Below are 24,434 nucleotides of genomic sequence, written 5' to 3'. Positions count from 1 at the left end.
CGTTACTTTTAAAAAATGGCGATTAAATGTACAAGCACTTTTAGCAAAAGTTAGAAGAAAAAATTAAAAAGTTTTGATTTGAAAAAGTAACCAGCAAAATGTATCATTGTGACTTTATTTATTTTCCTCAAACATGAGCATACATGGGAGCGTTACTTTTAATAAATGGCGATTAAATGTACAAGCACTTTTAGCAAAAGTTGGAAGGAAAAATTAAAAAGTTTTGATTTGAAAAAGTAACCAGCAAAATGTACCACTGTGACTTTATTTATTTTCCTCAAACATGAACATACATGGGAGCGTTACTTTTAAAAAATAGCGAGTAAACGTACAAGTACTTTTAGAAACAAATAGGAGGAAAAAGTAAAAAGTAATGATTTGAAAAAGTAACCAGCAAAATGTAGAAGTAAAAGTACAAGTACAAAACAAAAAAATTAACGGATTTTAAGTTCATTTTGTAGAAATTGAAAATTCAAAGTAATCTTCAGTTTCATGAGAAAAAAATTTAAGAAATTTTTTTTTTTAAATTTAAAATTCAATAAATTTTAATTTAAGTTTAAAAAATTTAAAATGCAGGTAAATGTTATAAAATTTATTGAAATAGTTAGTAAACGCTAAAAATATCTAGAAACAAAAAAAGTAATCAAGATTCAATATTTGCTTAGAAGCAGAAGTTTTAAATTATTTTATTTTTAAAACTACCATATCTTTAGAGATTTTGTTTTTACTTTCGAAATTCGTAGTAATAAATTAATTTCTGATAAAAATTCGATAACACTATATTTTTTTTGTGAAAAGTGGTTTTCTGATAAAATTTTGAAGGTGTCTTTCATCTAGAATATTGTTTAGCTCAGTTTTAAAAGAAAAACTTTTCTTCCACATAATTTTGCCCAGCATAATTTAAATTAAATGTGAGCTTTCGTGTAAGCAAGATTTTTGTTTGGGATATTTTTAAATTTGTATTATATTCTCAAACTCTTTATTATTTAAGAAAATCAAAAATAAACATAAGATATTTAAAATTATCTCTCTAAATGATTTATTGAAATGATTTTGAACTGAAAATATTTAAGCTTGGTGATATTTTATAATTTGTAATATACTCTTAAACTCTTCATTATTAAAGAAAATAAAAAATAAACATAAAAGCTTTAAAACTATTATTGTAAACGATTTATTAAAATGATTCTGAGTTGAAAATATCTCAGCTTGCGGATATTTTATAATTTGTATTACATTCTCAAACTCTTTATTATTTAAGAAAATCAAATATAAACTTAAAAGCCTTCAGACTCTCTCTGTAAATGATTTGCTGAGATGATTCTGAATTTCAGCTCATTTATTATAAATAACTTTTAAGTTGTAGTATTTAATTTTTAAAGATCTATAAATACAATTCGAATTCATCAAAGTTATGATATAATAGATTAATGACGTTAAACAAGAAAATTAATAGTTTAACCAAAAAATGTAAATAAATAGTCAAATATTTTTTATTTTGTTATATCTGAGATTTATGAATTAATCAACATCATAAAAAATATAAATTGAAAAAAAGTACTTGAAAAAATCTTACCTGTTGTTATAAGAAAAGAGCTGTAACCTCAAATGATTTTATTTTCAAAACTGAAAATATTTAAGAATAATTCTTTTTAGTTTCTACTTTTAATTCAAGGACATAATTTTTTAAAATATTTGCATGCATGTATAAGCAGACATACTAATTCATTGTATAAACTAACAGCATTTAACAAATTAATTCTTTTGTGTCCTTTTAGAACTTCATCGTTACATGATTCTGCATGGTATGCTTTCTAGCTTTTTGTTAAGTTTGAAAATTTAAGTTGATTGCATTGCTATGTTATGGTATCTAACAATAAATGGTAAACAAAGTTCTTTGAACAAAAGAATAAATTAACATCAAAAAGTATTTTCAATTTTTTTTAAAAGCATCTCCATGAGTGGGGGTTGGCAAAAAGTCGAAGACAATAATTGTAGGCGGTGTTAAATTTATTGATTTATGCACTAGGGTTGTTTTTACTGGTCAGGTAACGATGATCTTCAGCTCAAAGAAATTAGATCAATCCAAATTGTTGAATCTAAAGCACAACTCGATTTTTAAAAACCTGTGAAAGACATGGCGAAAAATTTCTTCGTTCGGCATAAGAAAGTTTTCAGATTGCTTGTGGTAGTGGCTTGTATGGGAGGATTTACTTATCAAAGTTTGGAATTTTTTAATCTTTACTGGACATATCCAACGGTAGTAGATATCCAAGATATATCTCCAACCTATCTTGAAATACCATCATTCACATTTTGCAACCCCATAGGGTAAGATGACGCATAACAAACTTATAGACTAAATGATGTATCTCTCTTTTTTTTCTCTTTTGTTTCAGGTGAAATTTTTAGCATTTTTGAAGTTTTATTTTATGTAGATAATTGTACACTGCAAAAAGTCAAATTACGGGAAAAAGTAACGGCCTCAGAGTGAAAATATCATTTACTGTGAAATCGATTTTTTTTTCTGTAAAATTTTATGGAACAAAAATTTAATTTGAGTGAAAAATACTTTTTCTAGGCTAAGTGATGTATCTTTTCTCTTGTTGCTCCTGACTAAATTTGCAGCATTTTTGAAGTTTGGTATATTAAGTAGGTAATCCTACACTGTAAAAAATTCCGAATCAAACTACGGTAAAAAATGGCCACATGGTGAAAGTATTATTTACCGTAAAATCCATTTCGTCTGTAAAATTTTATTTCACAAGAATCTAATTTGATTAAAAAAGTTCTCTTCTAGACTAAGTGATGAATCTTTTTTCCTATTGTTCCTGACTAAATTTACAGCACCTTTGAATTTTGCTATCTTCAAATTACGGTAAAAAGTAATGGCCTCAGAGTAAAAGTATACGTTACAGTAAATTCTATTTTTTCTGCTTAAATTTTATGGAACAAAAATCTAATTCGATTAAAAAAGTCCTCTTCTAGTCTAAGTGATGTATTTTTTCCCCTGTTGTTTCAGACTAAATTTACAACACCTTTGAGTTTAGCTATTTTATGAAGGTAATCTTACACTCTAAAAAGTTCCGAATCTAATTATGGTAAAAAGTCTTGGCACTCAGAGAGCCAGCTTTTTTTACCGTAAAAACGATTTTTTCTGAAAGATTTTACGGAATAAAAAATTCAATATACCATGATTTTATAGCAATATACAGTAAAATCACTGAACCACAGAGTAATTAAAGATTATTGTAAAAATTACGGTATAAAATTTTACAGGAAAATAAAAACAGAAATTCGGAAACAGGTATTCACTTCTTACCGTTATTTTAGCCGGAAAGTTTCAGTGTTCTGCGCAGTATAGTCGCATCTGGGTCTTGTGCTACTGACTATATAATCATTTGAATTTATTCCTAAAATGAAAACTTATTATTTACTGCTGGACATTTTATACTTCACTAATCAAAAATATTGAAAAATATGAAGCGCTTACAATAGTTTTGCTTTTTGGACAGTCCATAATATGGCAATACACGCTAATGATATATAATACAAATGGTATGAGTTATTATTTTAATTTCACAAATTTAAAATTATTAATATTATATTCTTATTTACTAAAACTAATATAACAATTTTCGAGTAAATAGGTACATCGAAAATATGATTTTTCTAGTATTTTAATCATCTGTTTACTGACTGTGTGTTAATGAATCGCTTCAAATGTTTACACAAATCAAGAACTTTTTTAAGTATTACTGATTTTCTGATTTTTAACGAAATAATCATCATTAAGGGTACATATTGAGAAGCATTAATGTTCTTTATACTTCATATTAAACGCAGATAAAAAAAATNATTAATATATAAATATAATAAATAAATACAAGAAAACACGAAGAAAGTTAAGGAAAACAATAAGTTTCATTTATTGCACATAAGCTGCAAGTAAACAGAACTCATTAGATAAGTTCAAAATGAGGATAAAACAATGGAAAATTATAGACAAATGAAGAAAAAAGAAGGGGGGGTTAATAATGATAATAATAATGAAGTGAAAAATAATAATGAAATAAAAATAATAATGAAAAAAATAACGAACAACTGATTAAGAAAAAAATGATGAAATTTTTTAAAGAAACCAGAAAATAACTTACCTAAAAAAAAATTTTAAAAAATAGAAATTTCAATTTTTTTTTTTTAAATCAGTTGTTTGTTATTTTTTTTCATTATTATTCCCCCCTCCTTTTTTTTTCCATATGTCTATAATTTTCCTTTGTTTTATCTTCATTTTGTCATTCATATATACACTGAGTGGCCAAATTATTATGACCACCCCTTCAGTACGTTGTTGGGCCAACTTTTGCGCGTATTACTGCCTTAATTCGTCTGGGCATGGATTCTATGAGATGTTGGTAGGTGGTAGAAGGTATGCCAGACCATGCTCGCTGAACAGCACTTGCCAATTCCAGCAAATCTGATGGTACTGGATCCATCTGTCTGAGCGCCCGTTCAATTTCTTCCCACAAATTCTCAATTGGATTGAGATCTGGGGATTGTGCTGGTCAACGAAGCAAGTTAAGTTCTCCGTCATGCTCTTCGAACCATCTGAGGACAATGCCAGCTTTATGACGGGAAGAGTTATCCTGCTGGAAGTATCCATCCCCGCCAGAGTACACCATTGACATAAACGGATGTACTTGATCTGCGATGATACTTAAATACCCTCGGGCATTAAGGTGTTGTGGTACAGGAATTAAAGGACCCATACAATTCCAAGAGAACATTCCCCATACCATAATGTTGCCACCATCAGCTTGAAGTGTCGTGGCAATGCAATTGGGGTCCATGCTTTCGTGCTGTTTTCTCCATATTCTCATCCTGCCATCTGCGCGATGCATTTGAAATCGTGATTCATCGAACCACATGACCCTCTTCCAGTCATCTACTGTCTAATGTTTGTGCTCCTCTGCAAATTGGGGACGTCTGCGCTTATTTAAAGCAGACAGTAGAGGCTTACGAACAGGTCGTCTGCTTCCATACCTTATACGGCACAATGTGCGTCGAACATTCGGTTCAGAGACGTTCTCGGTTGCTCCTTGATTACGATCACTTGCAATTTGTCTCACTGTTGCTCTTCTGTTGCGCTGCACAACCCTGGCCAGCCTTCTCTCTGATCGAACATTCAGTACACTGTGACGACCACGAGCCTGACGCTAAGACCCGGTTTTTTGCTTGATTGTCCATTCTTTGTACACATTAACAACTGCTGCTCTAGAACACTTCACAAGTGCAGCCGTTTTGCTGATGCTCGTTCCGACACATCTCGCACTCACAATCATTGCACGTTGAAATTCTGTTAAATCACTTTTCTTTCCCATATCTGAGCAAGCAACACAGTATAACCGATGACTCACTTGTCCAGCATTCCCGTGTTATAATTATCTTGCCCTCTAGCGGCAGCGCTGCGACGCAATAACTCATTTGCATAAAACTCTGAGGTGGTCATAATAATTTGGCCACTCAGTGTATATATATATATATACGGACGCTATACCGTGGGATAAAACTTAATAAGTCAAATTTTGTTTCATATCCATTGATATTTTGAAATTTTAACTTTAAATGGAAGCGAGTTCATGTAGACCTAGAGTGAACTGTGAAGTTTCAAACGCTTAAAAATATTTTTAAAATATCAAAATGCAAAATTTAATATTGTAAGAAAACTTAACCAATACGTAACCTTCGGTGATCCGATCATAATTTGCCCGTATTTTGATCATCTGTCACCAGTCATATCATGATGACGGAAACACCGGTTTTCGTCCTATCACCGAAGTCTAGCATCACCTGGTGTGGTCAGGTCAGCATTAGAAACCTCATTTGTCGCAATAAAACAACGTGTGTGCGAGTGAAAATAATGAACAAGAACGGAACAATTACATCAGAACTTTCATCAGTGTGTAAACACCAAAATGGCTGTTCATGTTTAGGCACTAAGAAAAATGCATTAGTCTATGTAGCAAAAATTTCACGGTAACCTCCCTTTTCATGGCTTGATCTAGTCTAAACTTTAAATTTAGGGGAAAGCAAAGCAAATTTGGCATGAAGGGCTTATTCTGTGGTATAGCATCATCCTTACATCATATTGTCATCATCTTCATATCTTGCATATTCATTTACGCCTATTTCTTCACTGACTATTTTATTTTCAATTTCAGTTACCATTACAAAACCATCTGCGACTTCAAAACACCTACTGGACAACCTGTTGGAGCTTGTTTACCGTTCGGAATCAATCGTTACGTGGGAGATGCAATTTGTTCAAATCACAAAGCAGTATGTGATCCTGAGACGAAACGCGTTCCGGACGATTTTCAGGTATGCATAGCAAAAGGCAACCAGTTATAAAGAGGTAGTTCAAATAAAATTAGAAATATAAATTTTTTAAACTTTTTCTAAGCGATATGTTAATTTTAACAGTATACTTAACGAAACAAGGTTTAAAAAGAAAAAAAAAACTTTACCATGTATTGAATATAGGTAACACGGTAGAAACAAGATTAGTTTATGGAGTACAAGCATTGCAAGGAACATTGCAAGAAAGTAAATCCATTGCAAGAAACATTTTACTGAATCTGCAGAAATAAATTTTGTAACGCACAGCGAGTAAAATGAATAACGAACCACTCCGAATAACTTTTGAACTAATGATCGGATCTTCACGTTTTAGGATTCAATCATAATGGTTCGAGCTCAAATATGCTAATTATCAAGTGCAGACGATGTTTTCAATTACGAGATCGGACACAAAAACGATATTTCTATGAATAAACATACCTTTTTTTCAACGGATTCTGATTTCTGACTCTCAAAGTATAGAGAGTAGAATCAATCAGAGAAATGGCCTAATAGTGTTTGGTGTTGGACCCTGTAAGAAACTGGTCACTAGATGGCACACTAACTTTCTTTTAGGTTTCCGTTTGTTTCCAAAGAGAGTGGAGTCGAGATTATAAAAATGATGATGGCGGTATTTTGATAAATGTCTTGGTTAAATTTTGTCTGTTATGTGTCGTTTTTATGTCTGTTTTGTGCATCTCTAACTTGTGAATAAATAATTAAGATGTAAGCTACTAGTCTTTTCTGAGAAAGTTTAAAAGTCTTTACAACCCCTTAATGATAATTTGATTTGATGCGTATTTCTTCATATCTCAAAAACATTTCAAGCGAATTGGAAAATATTTGCACACAATTATTAAATTTCTTTGCCCAAATATAATTCCATGGGAAAAGTAAATCTCAGTAAATATTTATTATTTTTTATTATTTTATTTAATAACAATCGAAAAAATTTTGAATTGTAAAGTGTGCAGTTTCTTGCATCATTTTTAAGTAATTTTAAAAGGCGAAATACCAAATTTGAGGGAAATTGATCGAATGGTCACTGAAAAATCGAATTTCAAAAAAGTCATACATTTAAAATTCGATTTCTGAGCCAATTTCACTCGAAATGTATTATGCACACTCAAAATTGCGTGCTTTAAAAGGATGTAAAAAAAAAATTCGTACCTTACAATTCAAAATTTTTTCGATTGTTATAAAATAAAATAATAATAAAAAAATAATAAATGTTTACTAAAATTTATTTCTTTGCATGGTATCTTTGAGAAAAGGAATTTTATAATTGTGTGCAAAAAATTTTCAATTGAAAAGTTTCCGAGATATAACGAAATACGCAAAAAGTAAAATTAACACTAAGGGGTTCAAACTTTGGAGCGCTCTCCTGATCAAACTATCGGGGCTATGTTTTCCAGATAGTGGCAATTCCCTATATTTTGGGGATCAGAAGTTCTAATTAGTCGAAAAAAGGTATGTTTATTCAAAAAAAGTACGTTTTCGTGTCTGATTTCGTAACTTAAAATATCATTGCACTAATTAATTAGTAGCGCTTCGCTATTATTTAACAGTAAAAATAGATTTTTGGATGATGCATTCAAAGTGCCGGTACTTTATACCCTAATTTTATCCGGAATCGTTTACATTGTTGAACCATAATATCATTAGGTGGCAGAAAATTTGAAGGATATTATGGCTTAAGGTGCTTCTAAATTTATAAAAGAGTATTTTTATTGCTTTTCAATAATAATTTCGAAAGTTACTTTTTACAAGTTTTCAATTAAACTTGAGAATAAATTTATTGTTGCATTAGAATAGCTTAAATACCATTCGATTTTATATCTCACATCCCTATCTATTTAAAAACATATCAATTTTTAATAGATTAGAATATTACCTATCTCTAGAGAAAGTAAATTATCGTTGTCTTTTTAGCGTACACTAAGTACTTAAGGCAGCAAGACAGCTTTCAACAGCAGATGTAATTTTCTGTCAAGCATGATTTGTTTCGTGATCGCTTATCACGATTTTAAAAATTTCCTTTAGAATTCTCGATCACTGATGATATTAAAAACTCCCATGAATTAACCACCAATCATTTCTTCCATAAATCATTTTGGTGAATTAACTACCATCAGCACAATAACTCAAAACATGCTTTGAATGTCAACTTATAAATAATTGAAACGAATGTGTTTGAAACTCGAGTAAAATAACACCTTAATTTTGAGTTTCATTAAAATAATTTTTTTTTTTAAATATAGATTTTTTGAACTTAATTTAACTATATTGACAATAGAGAGCAGTCCGATTTGCTCTAAAAGTTAATTCTAAAATGTTTGTATGCATTCTCAAAAAATTAATTAAGCAGCATTAGATCTAAAATTCCTTACATCTACAAACTGTAAACTTTCTAAACGAAAATTTGCATATTTTAACAATAAAGGAGTAGCGATGGTTATAAAAATTTTTATGTTTAAAAACTATAAATCATCCTAAAATAAAATTTAAATTTTTCTGACACCTCTTTAATTAGAGTGATTGAGTGAATTTAACAGTAATTAGTACTGTAAAAATGATGATTTATCAAATGTTTTGTTCCGTAACATGTTCTGATAAAAATGGATTTTACGATAAAAAGTATCTGCGCTCTTAAGTGTTGGCTCTTTTTACCGTAATTTCTTACAATGATTTTAACAGTTAAATAATATAACAGAATATGTTTTTCTTGCATGAGTTCTATAAAATTGTTCCTACTAACAAGGAAATACTTTACGGTTTTAATGAAAATTTCTTCTTAGACATGTATAGGGTGTTGCTTAGCAGCCACAGAGCTGTGGCGTGACTACCACTACGAATATTCAACATCAGTTCACTGGTATATAAGACATGCTAACTTGATGCAATCAGGAGGTACCTTTTGATAGATGAAGGTTGGCATGGTCGATAACTCCGCCCCCACATTGGTGACCCGGACGTGATTTAAACACGCAGCAACGCCCACTTCACAAAATAACTTAACGGTAACTCCTACTTCGATGGATAGTCTACATTGAGCAATTGACTTGCTACTTGTGACAGCAAAATGCAGCACAGAAGCAACAACGAACGCTACGACGTGATGTTAGCACACCTCTCACATTCAGCACTCAACAAAGCTCTCCCGGTCTTTCACATGTACAGCAACTAGTGCTATCGAATTCTATCCCTGATAAACTTCTGGTGGGGGAGTATTGTGGCGTAACTACCACTACGAATATTCAACATCAATTCACTGGTATATAAGACATGCTAACTTAATGCAATCAGGAGGTACCTTTTGATAGATGAAGGTTGGCATGGTCGATAATTCCGCCCAAACAGAGATAAACTTGGATTAATAAGGGAAATCAATTTTTTTTCTCAAACAAACTCATCTCACTTGCTTTTCACTAAGAGAATTCGATAAACTTATTTCAATTTCATAAACTTAGATAAACCAAAAATTACTTGACAAAATTTCTTTTAAATACATTATAAATAATTGAATTTTTGTGATCCAGCTGAAAAAAATTTCAGATCGTTACGTACGGTAAATTTATGTCATTGGCTGTGCTTCAACCTGATGATCAAAATAGGCTTCGGGTAACTCTGGAGAGCTATCTCACATGTTCCTTGGAGTTCGGTGGAATGATAGACGACTGCAAGTAAGTTTTTAATAAGTCTTTCAATTGTAATTCTTTCAAAAATCTTTTATTGTTTTGTAGTGTATTTACTAGTACAAAAATATAATTCCAATTCACTAGTAAGAAAGATATGTTGACTCTATTCTATGTTGGGGTACATTAACATAGATGAAGGTTGACATTGTCGGTAACAACTTACCCCACATTGGTGACCCGAATGTGAACACGTCTACCTTGACAGAAACGCCCACTTTTATTTGAACACGCCTTCTCTGATAGATTCCACATTGAACAGTTGACTTGCTACTTGTGACTACGACATTATCCTCCTCACGCTGTTACTTCTCAGTCTCTCTCACACACAACGCACAATGCATACACACGACTGCTAAAGGCAACACAGGAGCGACCGTGAACTTAATACAGCTCTCACTATCAGCATTTAAAAAGTACGGTGATCTTAATACAGCTCTCCCTGCTTCTCACAAAACAGCAATGAATCAACTGGTGGTATCCGTTCATCGAATTCTATCACAGATATAATTCTGGTGGGGGAGTACTGTAGTGTATCTACCACTACAAAAATATAATTTCAATTCACTAGTATATAAGACATGTTAACTTGATTCTATGATGGGGTACCTTTTCATAGATGAAGATTGACATTGTCGATGTCTACCATCCCCACATGTTTGTTTCAATAATTTTGAATACATACTCTACTTAGTCAAAAGTAAAGGTTATAATTTCAAAACTAGAAGTACAGTCCATAAAATTAAAAAAAAGAGATAGAACACTTTGAAAACCTTTTGATGCAGTGGATACTAGGACTCAATCTTAATATAACTTCAAATATGCTAATTAATTTGAGGCAGATGACATTTTAAGTTACGAAATAACTCACGAAAATGTACTTTCTCTGAATAACCCTCAATAAATGCGGGGTAGCCGCAATCTAAAAAATAGGGTTCAAACAGTTTGGTCAGGATATTGACATTTAAATGTTAATTTTGCTTTTTTGCGTATCTCGCCATACCTCGAGATTCTTCTTATTTTCGAAATTCGATATAGCGAAGAATTTCAGCACACAATTATAAAATTTATTCATTAAAAAAATTTTTTTTTTAAATATTTATTGATTATTTATGTACTATTTATTTAAAAATAATTAAATAACATTTGAAATGACGGAAATAAAAATTTTTACATAATTTTAAAAACTGTAATTTAATAAGGCAGAATACAAAATTATTAGGAGCTATGAGCTCAAAAATGATATTAAATATAAAATATCGCAGCTCTCGCCGCGGTTACAGTTAAGGAAAAAAATTCAAATGGCAGCACCCACTTTTTTTTTTCATCGAAGCGTAATCCTTACAGACAAAAACCGCAATTGGAAATGAAACAATATTTTTAGAACAAGAAAATGTAATGCTAGGCTTTTGCTAATTCCCGCCTTCATGACCATCAACTAGAAGAGATTGTTACAAAAATCTCTCGAAACAGAGAAGAAACTATGCACATATTGAACATCTTAGGACGCATATGTCAAAAATTCATAAACCACTAATTTGATCTTTCGTAATTTTTTTCTTTTTAAAAAAAAATAAATAAAAAATGAAATAAAATAAGATTTTTATCACACTTTCTTTTTGCTAGTGGTCCTAAAAAAGGCAGCGAATAGCGAAAACCTATCAACTCAATTTATAGTGCTAAAAATATCATCCCAACTCCAATTTATGCTTTTCATTGAAAAGAATATGTTTTGATCAAAAATGTGGATAGCCATTTGAAAATTTCAAAACTTCGTCGCTGTAACTTTTACATCAAGTGCATTTATCACTTATGTACACCATTAAACTTATATACACCATTTTATTCCGTTATTCACTCAAACAATATGCACTCCAAAGGGCCATATATCGGCTAAGTAATTTTATAATCATCCTGCACTTACACATAAATACATTGACAAATGTAAACTATTTTTTAGGGTATATGCTTCCTAGGACTTAACATAATGTTATTGTAAATGTATTGTTGTTATATAATAAGTGTTATTTTCTAATCATTCTGTTCAACAGAAGTGGAAAAAGAGCAATTATTTATTTTCCCAATATCCGTTTTATGATCAAACGTTCCTTAATGTGCTTATGTTCTTTACTTTTCCTCTAACTTTTAAAAAATGAATTCTTTTTTTTTTTAATTTTTTTTAATGTTTTTTTTCAGTTTGACTAATGTAAGAGGATCAATATTTTCAAAGACAGAGATGCCACAGTTTTGTTACACCATCTACTCACTTTGGGGTGACCCAGACGGAAAAAGAAGACAAATACCAAAAGGAACAGGTATACCCATAGAAATTTCATAGACACTTCAAAAGTCAATTTAGCCGTAGCCTTGTAGTTTGTCTGTAGTTCTACAGTTCAAAGGGACTCCTGGATTAATGACTTTTTTTGACCGAACTAACCCGCATTTGTTTTACAAGAGGAAAACTACGAAAACTTCCCATGTTTAACCTAACTGCAAAGGGAATCTAACCCATAATCTGTCTACCACTGTGGTCTATGCGAGACAGGTGCAGAATTCGTATCGACCAGAAATAGCTGGGTTTCGAACCCTTTTCCTCTCAATGGGAGGCGAGCGCATTGAACTTCCACAAAAAACAATTTAGATAAAAAGGAAAGAAGCAATAAATAAATGTCTAAAAAATGTTAGAACATTCAGGATAATGTGACGCCAATGATCCTCTTCCCATTACTATCCGAACATTTATTTGGACTCATTCACGCGATACTCCGGACATTTATATCTATAGGCTATAACGTATCAAGCTATATTCAGAAACAGTTTTTTGTTTTATAAAAAAAAAAAGCATTTATCAAATACAAGGAAAAACTGTAACGGGTTAGTACAAACTTCAAATTTGAAAAACAAAAACTATCTCCTAAAAAATCTATTATTTATCTGTTGTTCTAAAAATTGTCTCGTGCTTTAAATTTTAATTTTTCTCTTTATCTGTTTAATTTATTTTATTCGTGCTTTTGCTAGCCAGATATTTTTAATATTTTTAGACTTTATAAGGCTTATCCAGACACCACATCGAACAATATTCGCACTATTACGACCATTGCAAGTTAAGGACATTATAAAAACACTAGTGGGCTGTGCCCCCTGCTCGCTAACGCTCGCCAACCCCCGAAAATTGCTACGCAATCTTATATGGTTTGCTTCGCAAACCAAGCTCGCTTCGCTCGCTACTAACTTAGGTACATTGCAAATGCACAAAATTCTAAGAATTCAAAACAATCATTCAAATCCATATAACAACTTTTTTTTTAAAAAAAAATTACATCTTTTTAGTAAATACTAAGTCATTAAAATAAATTTGAATTCAAATAAATGACATGTAATTCGTTAAACCTATTAGAAATGTGCTATAGTATAAAATCTTAAGATAAAATTTCTAAAACTGATATCTCTTTAAAAAGGTTAAAATTTTGGCTATAATTAAGTCTATTAAAAATTTAAATAAGAGAAATTGCAATGGAAAAACCCTGCATAAACAAAACATTGAATTTCGGAAGAAATCTCGTTTGGTGAGAATGCTCTCTCTTGTCAAAAAATACAAAATAAACTGACCTCAAATAAAACTCCAAGGACTTCGAATCAAATAATTAAGGAAACTACTATCACGTTTAATATAAAAGGAAGATTTATTAACTAAACAATAAAATTACAGCATCGCAGTTCCAAAAAACAAATCTCACACTCACTCAAAAAAACAATTTACCTTCTAATTAGTCACCATAGCAACCACAAAACTCTTCTCGTTACCATCTATAAACTGATATATAATAAATAAATTATTTAACAAAAAATACGATGCGCATAAGCACATAATATTTTACACTCTGGTTATTTCAGTTTCCGTTTTTAGAAGCGCTATATGTTGAGCCACCCAATCTAGATTTGGCATGTGACATTTTTAGCGGCAATTATTGGTTGATTTTCCAGCGTTGCCATTCGGAGAGTTGTAATGAGGCTTTTTTTATCGCCGTGTAAGAGAAATATATATATAGATTCCGGGCCTTTATGACATTGTTCCGAACAGAATGTTTTCTGATTGCATTCCAACACCATGGAAGTGAAGGAAATATTTAGAGAATTCCTTTTCTGAATCTTTTTTTTTCTTATTTTCTTAAAATGCGTAGTTTTTAAGGAGCAATTTTATTAGCCCTTATTCAGTAAGGCAACAGTCATGACTAGAGGGACCAAGTTGAAAATTAAAGAAAGATTAAAAATGCATTTGATTATCTTGCGTCTTGGAAAAATGGATTTAAATACTACTTTTTACAAGGATGTTTGTTTACTTTGTAGATAATATAAATGTTCTTAAGCTATTGACAAAGCATATTTCTTTGCTTTTTAACGTCATTTAAATCTAAAATTTGTTTTTAATACTCCGATTAATAATACTTTTATTCTCCCTACAATACGTTTTTTTCCCCTTAAACGATCACTTCTAGCAGAAATCAGTCTTTTTAAAATAGATTGCAATAAGTCATAAACTTCAATAAATTAGTTATAAGCATCACCATTGAAAATCAAGTTCACCATAACGAAAAATATTTGAATTATCAGTTAAATTTTATGTTTCACTAAATCATTTCGTATTCAGCTATATTTTATATCTCTTTGGAGCAATAGGTGCAGTTTTATGATAAGATGCAAAGTAATTGTTCTCCCCTTATAATGAAATGCTATGTTTCACTATATTTGAATTCGAGTTAAACATAAATAACACTCCCAGGAAGAACTTTTGCTTTTTCTATCATTTTTCTCAACTTTCTTTAAGTACTATAAGTTTAGATTTAAGAAAGAAACTTTTTGTAAGGATTTAAAAGTGGATGCCAAGAATGTAAATTTGCAATATTTTCAATAAGGCCCATCTGAAGTGTCCCGTAAATATTGCGACAAACTTCTGTTGGAGGAAGGGCGAATTTGATTAATAATTGATTAATATTGCAGAGGAGCTCTTTACCGGGAAATGTCGTGGTAAGCTGCTAGAGGCGCTTTTCTACTTTGAATTGCTTCCTCGTATTCTAAAAGACAGGTACTTTTAATTATCAATATAAATAAAGCAGAATGTTTATATGTACGCGTTTAAGTATGTACCTCATGCAAATCCGTAATTCATTACCTATCCACACCAAATTTGGTTTATACACATTCGAAAACAGGACGGACTTAACTGTCCACCTTAAAACTTTTTCTGGCGACCGGTTCACTTGCTACATTCTAGAGAAAAGAGTTTCTACAGGATTTCATAAGTATTTTATAATATGATATATTTTATTGCTTATAGCTTTATTTAATTAAGAAATGATTTTCATTGGACAAGTTTTTACCGATTATTTATTTTTGGTTTGACATCGGTGATTAGGAGTTTGAATGATCTACGAAATCATGGGCTCATTTTACTATTTAAACATGTTACCAACTTAAATTAATAAATGTCAAAATCAAGAAGCTGTGGTATCGCATGAGATAGAGAGTTTGCTTTCTAATGAAGTGATATAAAATCTCGTTTNATTGTTTACATAGAGTCAAAAATAAAAGTGTCTCCATATTTCTGTTCGATCCCTTAATTTTCTTACAGGAAATTCTTTTCAATGATTCGCACAATTTAAAAAAGAAATCTTTCAATACTTCAAAAAAAAAAACAATTATTTCTCTAATATGTATTAATTAAATTCATCAAGAAATTCAATATAAAATCAAGAATAATATTATTTATTCAATATGAAAACAAAATAAACTTTGAAACATTCTAAAATAAACTCATGAGTGAAATCCTGAAAACAGAATATTGCTTCATAATCAAGTTTTTTAGTAATGTTCTGTAATTAACAGAGTAAATAAATAATATTTAATTTCAACCTCTCTTAAAAGTGAACTTCATGAAATGGAAATAAATGAGAGTCTCAACCGTTTGTGACACTTTGCAAGGAAATTTAATTAAATTTAGGAGACATTTAAATGGAAAATTCAATCAACGTCACTATCAGAAGCTTCGACTCTCGAGAGCAATAAAAATGCCTTAAATTAACAATGAAACACACGATCCTATAAAACTTTATTTATTAAGTAGAAACGTAATTTTTAATTTTGATGGATTTTTGAACTCAGTTGTAATATTGTTTTTTATTTCGAACACTTTTGGGATCAAGATTGATGAGCACGATTAAGAATTTTCAATTGGCAATACACATTAAAAATATAGCTGATATATATTAGGTAACAAATATTTCAAACATGGTCCCATTAGCTCTTTGACGCAGATGGGACTCCGTTGTCTCTTTTATACATATATATATATATATATACTCAAGTAAATTCAAAATAATAATTTTTCAGTGATGCATCTTCATTTTCAACTCAACACTACTCAACGTCCTGAGCCAATTCCAAAGGAAAAAGAGCCACCCAAATACGAACCCAAACACAACTTACCTGATTCCCCTTCCATCCAAATGGGAGTCCATTCTCCGTACTTTTTACCAAGTCCATTTCTTGACGGCTACAATTACATCGGAGGTCGAGCTTACGACATCCGGGTATCAATGGTAAGTCCAATTCATTCCTTACTTTAATATTCACACAAGGAAACATGTTGCTATAGTGTTAGTTTTCGACAAAGAAGTGGCAACCAAGCATTGAGTAGAGATTTTTCTTTCTCCAAGGACCCGATTCATTTCCAATGGCACAGATAAAAGGGGAATTTCATCAGAAGAATAGTACACAGAACATAGAACATACAACGCAGAACATAGACACAGAACATAGAACACAGAAAACATAACATAGAGCACAAAAGAGACAGCCCCTGACCACTCGGCAACGATCCACAAATTATTGCAAATCTGATACTTGAGAATGGATCAGATGGACCCCATCTATTACCTATTTTAGATTACTAACCCTACATAGACGGCTATTAACTACTTTAAGGCTGTAGGAGTGTATAAGTGTTTTATGGCTAGGGGAGACCCACAAATCGATCATCATCTTAAGTTTCAGCCATTTTTGGTTAACAGATAGATTCTGAGATATTCTAATAGCGAGGGTATTTTCGCATTTTTGATTATTGGCTTTGTTATTAGAGAAATGCTTATCTGGGCGAACGCACTGGACATTCCAGGTATTTGTACTGAAGCAGTGCTGGAGTGTCTATTTCACTGAGCTAGTTTGTTATTACAAAGATCCAGGATGAAACGGAACCTTTTTTAAACAAGAAAGTGCTTACATTTTTGCAATGAATTTGTAAGAAGGACTGAAATGATTTCTCATTGGTTCCATATTCTCCGATCTGAAGTATTAGCTCGAATTAGTAAAAAAAAAGATATTTAAAATTGACACATAGAATTGTGAAAGAAAATAACATTGAATAAATGAAACATTAATGCTAAAACAAAATTTATATTTAAAAAAGATATAAAGCTAATCACAAATAGCTAATCAACATAAACCTATACATAAGGATAGATGAAATGTACGAAGGGATGATCACAAGATTTATACACACTTTGACAAAACCGGTTCAAAGTTGAACCATAATAGAGGTTTCTTGAACCATACTATTGTCCAAATTTTCCGAAACCATAGCAAGGTACTGAATCGAACCATATTTCAATTCGGTTGGAACCGTGCTATCGTGTAATTATGTTAAAAAATATTAGTTAGTATTGAAATATGGTTTCACTTGGATCTGTATTAAATTAACCGCAAATATAAATCATATCATAGTAAAACGTGATCCGAAATTCCTAACAGATCACATTTTTGAAATAAATAAAAGACGAAATTAGTTAGCAATGTAAACAATGAATGCAGGGAAAAAATTTTAAAACAAATTACTTAGTCAAGGGTTCATAGATAAATTGTTTATACAATTTTTATTCCAGAGGGAAAAGCATCTGCTCCCAGCTCCATATCAGACAAACTGTACGGATTACATGCGTTTGTGGAGAGAACGTGATGGTAAAGCTCCTATAGATCAAATGGTAAGAATACTATTCACGTTACGAAATGTTTACCTCATTGCCATTGCATATTACTCCTTTACATTAAAACGAACTTTTACTACTACATGCCAATTAATTTAGTTCTAACAAAAGTTAAAATATCATCATCCTCAGTGCCTCAAAAGCCATTGTTTGACCCTGACTTGTACAAAAAATTTCATTCGAATCGATCTTTTGTTGCCAATTTTTTTGCCTTTTAACGATTAAAATTTTTAGTTATCTTGATCTATTTGAGAACTGCCATTCCCTAGTATACAAGTAAAATATTTTTCTTTCAGTCAATATATTTTATTAGATAACTTGTTTATTTATTTCTTTGAATTTTAATGAACTTAATAATATCTCTATAAGAACCGTGATGGCTCAGGGGATAGAGTGTTGGCTTTCCAAGCAAGTGATCTGGGTTCGAAGTCCAGTGATGGCAGGTAGATACAAATTCTGCATCTGGTTTGCAAAAACCACAGTGCTGACGTAAAATATCTTCAGTGGTAGACGGTAGTTCCCTTGTTGTTTAAAAATTGTATCTACTTTTATCCACACATTTATTGTGTGGTAGCTTTTCATAACTTGTACCCCAACGTTATTCGTTTTTAAGTGTTTATGTATTTTAATTCCTTTCATTAATTGCTATTGATGGTACCGAAAATTTGTTACAAAACCATTGTTTTTATTTTTTTTAAAATATATCTCCTAATGGAAACTACTCTATAACAAAAAAATCGACGCACCAAGAAACAATCATCCGATTGCTTTGAAATTTCGTATGCATGAATGTTTTGAACAGTTCAGGCTGGAATGATACCGACTGGGGACGTATAGTCTTTAGCGACGAATCCCGCTTCCAACTGTGTCCTGACGATCATCGAAGACGTGTTTGGAGACGCACAGGGCAGAGGGGGGATCCTGCCTTCACTATTGCACGCCACACCGGCCCTCAACAAGGTATTATGGTCTGGGGTGCCATTTCCTTTGACAGCCGGACCCCTTTGGTCGTCATTAGAGGTACACTTACTGCACAGCGGTACGTCGACGACATCCTAAGACCTGTTTTGCTACCGTTCCTTTTGCAGCGCCCTGGGCTGGTTTTTCAGCAGGACAATGCCAGACCACATACGGCACGTGTTGCTATGAACTGTCTGCAAGCTTGTCAAACTCTTCCTTGGCCTGCCAGATCACCAGATCTCTCTCCCATCGAGCATGTCTGGGATATGATGGGAAGGCGATTGCATCTGGCACGGAATGTTGATGACCTCGTTCGACAATTGGATCGAATTTGGCAGGAAATACCACAAGATACCATCCGGGAGCTTTATCGGTCTATGCCATGCCGTGTAGAAGCTTGTATCCAGGCTAGAGGCGGGTCAACACCTTATTGAACCTGTTACTGTAACTCTGTAATAAATTATTCAATTGTTCTGAACTTTTCATCATTTACTATTCTGTACATTGTCTTCCTATCCACCAATTTTCGTTTCAATCGGACAACTTCTTCTTGGTGCGTCGATTTTTTTGTGATAGAGTGTATTTTGTCATACGTGTTGGAGTTGAGAAAACATATAAGAATTCTGTACGTCGTCTTTTTATTCCTCATTTATTACTGAGTCATTTCATTTTATTCATAGTCATTTTATTCCTCCATGAGGGCTAATTTGTTTCTGTACTTGAGCAAGGAAGTTCCCTTGTCTTCTAGGCTGGTATCAAAATTACTAGGTTATGGAATTGAACTTTTATAAATGTAAATCAGAAATAAATCGGATGTTTATGGCCGGTTATAAAATGGAATAAAAATAAAATAAAAAATAAAAGAAAACTAAGTCATTGAAATCATGAATCATCAAAGTCTCAAACCATCTGCTGCTATGGAAACACGAATAGCGCATTTCAGGGAGGGTAGCTTCTCTTCACTCTAGGGCTAACACAATAGACCGAAAAAAAATATTCCCTTTCTCTCGCCGACCAGAGCCAAAAACTGTCCACACCTCTACTTGAAATAGTTATACCTCGTTACCATAGTCACCGCCACTGATCTAAACGAATGGCTAGGGGAGTACTTACTTAAGACAAACTATGCGCAAAACTGCTGCCTTTCGAATAATTTATGTTGCAATGCGTTAAAAAATGTTTTTTCTTCTCTTTGTGAATTCTAAATAGGGTATCCTTCAGGAATGTAGAATGAATAAAACAATTGAAGAACGAGGCTGCATTCCAATCGATTTGGACTACCCCGAGAATTCTTATAACATATGTACGACTTGTAATAACTGCACAGGTAAGAGATTTTTAATGCATATTCCATGTATAGTGTTGTAATGCAGTAAAAGAATGTTGAATGTAGTAAAAAAACGTATGAGTATTTTAAATTTCTTTAGATCATATTTTCATATTTTAATTTTCATACTAAGATAAATATGAATAATTTATAAGCCTGGCCTAATGGATTATTGTTGTGAAAAATTAAGTTTTTCTTGTTTTAACTCACACTTTAGCATCCAAATTGAGTCTCGGTGCTGCCATCTAGTGTGGCAGAAACTAGACGTCCAAATTAACATGACCAACGGTATCTCACCCATTGAGGTGGTCCTGAAAGAATGGATACCACTTCTGGAGAATGCACTAGGTCTACTCATCGGGAAGACTGATTGTGCAGCTCATTGGAAATAAAATAAAAATTAATTTTTTTTTTTTTAACTCTCATGTTAGTGTGTTTTAGGTAATTGTGATGAGGAATTACGGAGGTCCCGTTTGGCGATGGTTTAGTCAAAAACTTATTTGAAGGAGCTCGTTTTAGTTTATTTATTTATTTATTTTTTTTACTAATAACAATTTTTTAAATTAGTATATGAGCAATTCTACAAATAAACACCAATTAGGCGGCCTGAAAAAAATAAAAAAAAATTTTGTGGGGCACACTATTTCCACGCGAATTTTTTTCTTTTTTACACCCTAAAAAGGGACGAAAAAATCGTGAACATGAAATTTTTTCTTTGTGACATACTTTAAATGTGACATACTCTTTCTGACATATTCAGATAAATCTGAGCCATTTATTCAGATAAAACGATTTTTACATAATTATTATACTCTCTGAAATGTATTTGTAGAGATTTCATACTATAAGATTATATTTTAGTATAAAAATTGGCGTTTATTTGTAGAATTGCTCATATCGTCGCTTTGAAACTAAACCGTGGTAACTCAAAAAAGCAAGTTTTTCAGTAGAACAATTTCTAACTTACCGCGCTGATGCTAATCGCGCCAATGCGATAACGATTTATCTGCTCTCTAAATTAATTTTATGGAACTAGGAAGATAACACTTTGTTTCTCTAAAAGGGTAATTTTTTTTACACAAAATGACCCAATTATCTCACTTTTCGATTTTTTTGAGCTACTACGGTTTAGTTTCAAAGCGACGATATGAGCAATTCTACAAATAAACGTAAATTAGGCAGCCAAACAAAAATTGAATTTTTTTTTGAGAGGGGGGGGGCACGCTATTTCTACATGAATTTTCTTCTTTTAACACCCTAAAAAAGCAAGAAAAAATATTAAACATGAAATTTTTTCTTTGTGACATACTTTAAATGACAAAATACCAATTTTAAATTTTTCCCGATTTTTTCAATTTAGGAACTTTGATTAAATTTTTTTTTTTTTTATGCTAAAATATAATCATATAGTACGAAATCTCCATAAATACATGTTAGAGAGACATTATAATAATATTATATTTATGTAAAAATCGTTTTATCTGAATAAATGACTCAGATTTATCTGAGTATGTCAGAAAGAGCATGTCACATTTAAAGTATGTCACAAAGAAAAATGTCCATGCTCACGATTTTTTCTTGCCTTTTTAGGGTGTAAAAAAGAAGAAAATTCATGTAGAAATAGTGTGCCCCCCTCCCCAAATTTTTTATTTTCTTCCCGCTTAATTGGCGTTTATCTGTAGAATTGCTCATATCTGTTACTATAATGGTTCAAATGCGGTTTCATGACAATTAGTGACAAAACTATTAATTACTGCAAAGAAAGAAAAAAAGAATTTATTGTATACTATTAATGTGCCAGTCTGAATGATGTTTTTGCATATACATTGATTAAATCTTTCAAATTCGTTAAACTTGAAATTTTATCAAAATTTTAAAAGAATTTAATTATCGAAAATAGTAACATAATTTTTAAATTTCATATTTTTTTAAAGATTCAAACTAACATTTTTTTTAAGTATATGTTTATAAAGCTACATATATATGTTATAACGCTTATAGGTGTTAATTATTGATGCAAAAAATTTAAAGTTTTAAAGTATTGAATTCTTTTAACACAATGAGAAACCCAATTAAACAGAAAGAAGTTGTTGTATTTTCTAATTACATTTAGTCAAGCCAAGCATTCGGCCTTTTGCGAATTATGTCAGTAGTGGCTCGCCATTTGTTTGAAAAAAGAGCACCGCAGGAGTGCAATCACGCCTCAGTTCAGAACCCCTGGGATAGATGACTGCACCACCCATTCGTGATTCCATTTCCACAATTTAGACATAGATATGAAAGAGAAGGAAATTTCCAGCAGATCTCTGTAGGGGATAGTGGGATCAATTGTAACATTTTTTTACTTAACTATTTTTAACTAACAAAAAATCCAATATGTTATTAGTATTAATTGACAGACGAGTAAAGTAGACTATCCTCTACTAGAAAAAAAAATAAATACCTTATTTTAAATGTTATTATATTAGTTATTAACAATTTTTGACAGTCGTGCACTTGTTACAATTGTCCCCACTTACGGGGTCAATTGTAACAGTTCATAAATTCAACTAAAACATAGTTAATTATACATATTATCATAGTTGTGATATATTTTTTTATTGATCAAAATAGTAGTGATATTTTAGGAGTAAAAATAATAATGAGCAGAGACCTAAAGGGTTAAACTTTTAACTTTAAGGGGTTAAAAATTTTAATTTATGCTGTGAAAGGTGACAAATAAAATAATGCACATGCAACATAATATAAATGATATAGGAAACTATTGGTGGTTCTTAAAGAGTTAAGTAATGGTTTGTAAACATAAGATTATTTATTTTCAGCTGTTACAATCGTCCCTTTACTTATTGTTACAATCGTCCCCAAGACGCCATTTCAGCTTCATTTGTTAAAAACAATGCTAGTTAATTAACAAAACTAATTTTTTTATTAGAATGTTAATTAAGGTTACCACTTACACATTCGGTTAATATTTTTTATTTGTTTAAACATAATTACTTTGTTACAATATAATATTCTAATACCCAAAGAAGTACTTACGTAGCGTGAAAATATCTTTTGTGATGTAACTCTTTCAAAAGTACATAAAAAGGGTTGCCAGAAGGGGTGTACATGTAGATTTATTAATTACACCTTGTGCTCCACCTAGGAACGAAATCTAAAACCCGACACTCGAAATTTTTGCTTTGTAACAATCGTACCCTGTTACAATTGACCCCACTCTCCCCTACCCATGGGGTTACTCGGTGATCGAACGCAGGACCTTCCTTTTCACAGATTTTACGAGTACGCAGATCGCATGTGCTCGGTACTGAAATAAGGGACTTTTTAATAGCATTTGTAAAACAAAAATGATTTTTTTAAATATAATTTAATTACGGATTTTTCTACAAAAAGTTGCATTTTTAGTTGGGGAAAAAATGATCCATTTAGCATTTGCTTTAAAAATGAAGAAAATGTTTCCTAAATTCCTACTAAATACCGTCTTGATTCTTTTAGATGGGTCATCTACACATGACTGCCTTAGTTTGGCTGAGAGTTTTACTCAACCTTGCGAGTAAGTATTTTAAAGTTTAAGTAACTAAGGTTCTGAAACTTTCAAATTTTAAGTCGGAGCACTAAAGTGATTTTAACGGAAAAGAAAAAGTGGTTTTTTAATTATAATGTACCAAGCATGGATGGATGATTACTGGGCTGCCAGGTAGCGATTTTCCAATCCAGAAACTTTTAACAAACCGCACTTCTGTTCGGTATATACTTGAACAACAAAAAACTGACTCTTGACTTCTTTATTTTAGGTAATACATTTCAAAAGTAATAAAAAAATTCATTATAATTGCGACTAACTAAAATCAAGAGGAAAAATCTCCACAAAAAAAGACCGAATCGTTAAAGGCCGCTGGGTTATAAATTAGCTGCTGGGAAAATGTGAAATCTCCCAGTTCGCCACTTTAGCCTTTTTTATTATTTTTTTAAAAATCTTTTATCATTCCTTGAAGAGTTTGTCAACACTATTAG

The 24,434-nt window shown here is 31.6% G+C and overlaps 1 protein-coding gene and 1 long non-coding RNA gene across 2 annotated transcripts in view; one reads left to right on the top strand and one right to left on the bottom strand.

Moving 5' to 3' along the window:
• LOC122268943 (uncharacterized) overlaps positions 1-3,418 on the bottom strand; it is a 31,600-nt gene extending 28,182 nt beyond the window's left edge. Inside the window, exons 1-2 of the long non-coding RNA XR_006224803.2 lie at positions 3,323-3,418; positions 1,577-1,626 (exon numbers count right to left, since the gene is read on the bottom strand). This is a non-coding gene — a long non-coding RNA (uncharacterized lncRNA). The remainder of the gene's footprint in view (positions 1-1,576; positions 1,627-3,322) is intronic.
• Positions 2,027-24,434, top strand: part of LOC107445370 (acid-sensing ion channel 1A-like) — a 32,762-nt gene continuing 10,354 nt past the window's right edge. The window contains exons 1-8 of the mRNA XM_043039903.2: positions 2,027-2,331; positions 6,222-6,381; positions 9,955-10,082; positions 12,291-12,409; positions 16,482-16,690; positions 18,029-18,127; positions 20,300-20,417; positions 23,916-23,973. Of these exons, the coding sequence (XP_042895837.2) occupies positions 2,138-2,331; positions 6,222-6,381; positions 9,955-10,082; positions 12,291-12,409; positions 16,482-16,690; positions 18,029-18,127; positions 20,300-20,417; positions 23,916-23,973 (1,085 nt within the window). The 5' untranslated portion in view covers positions 2,027-2,137. The remainder of the gene's footprint in view (positions 2,332-6,221; positions 6,382-9,954; positions 10,083-12,290; positions 12,410-16,481; positions 16,691-18,028; positions 18,128-20,299; positions 20,418-23,915; positions 23,974-24,434) is intronic.

Source organism: Parasteatoda tepidariorum, chromosome 4, assembly GCF_043381705.1.
Source record: "Parasteatoda tepidariorum isolate YZ-2023 chromosome 4, CAS_Ptep_4.0, whole genome shotgun sequence".
Lineage (NCBI taxonomy): Eukaryota > Metazoa > Arthropoda > Arachnida > Araneae > Theridiidae > Parasteatoda > Parasteatoda tepidariorum.
The sequence above is the reverse complement of the archived record's forward strand: the minus strand, read 5'-3'. Positions and strand labels throughout refer to the sequence as shown.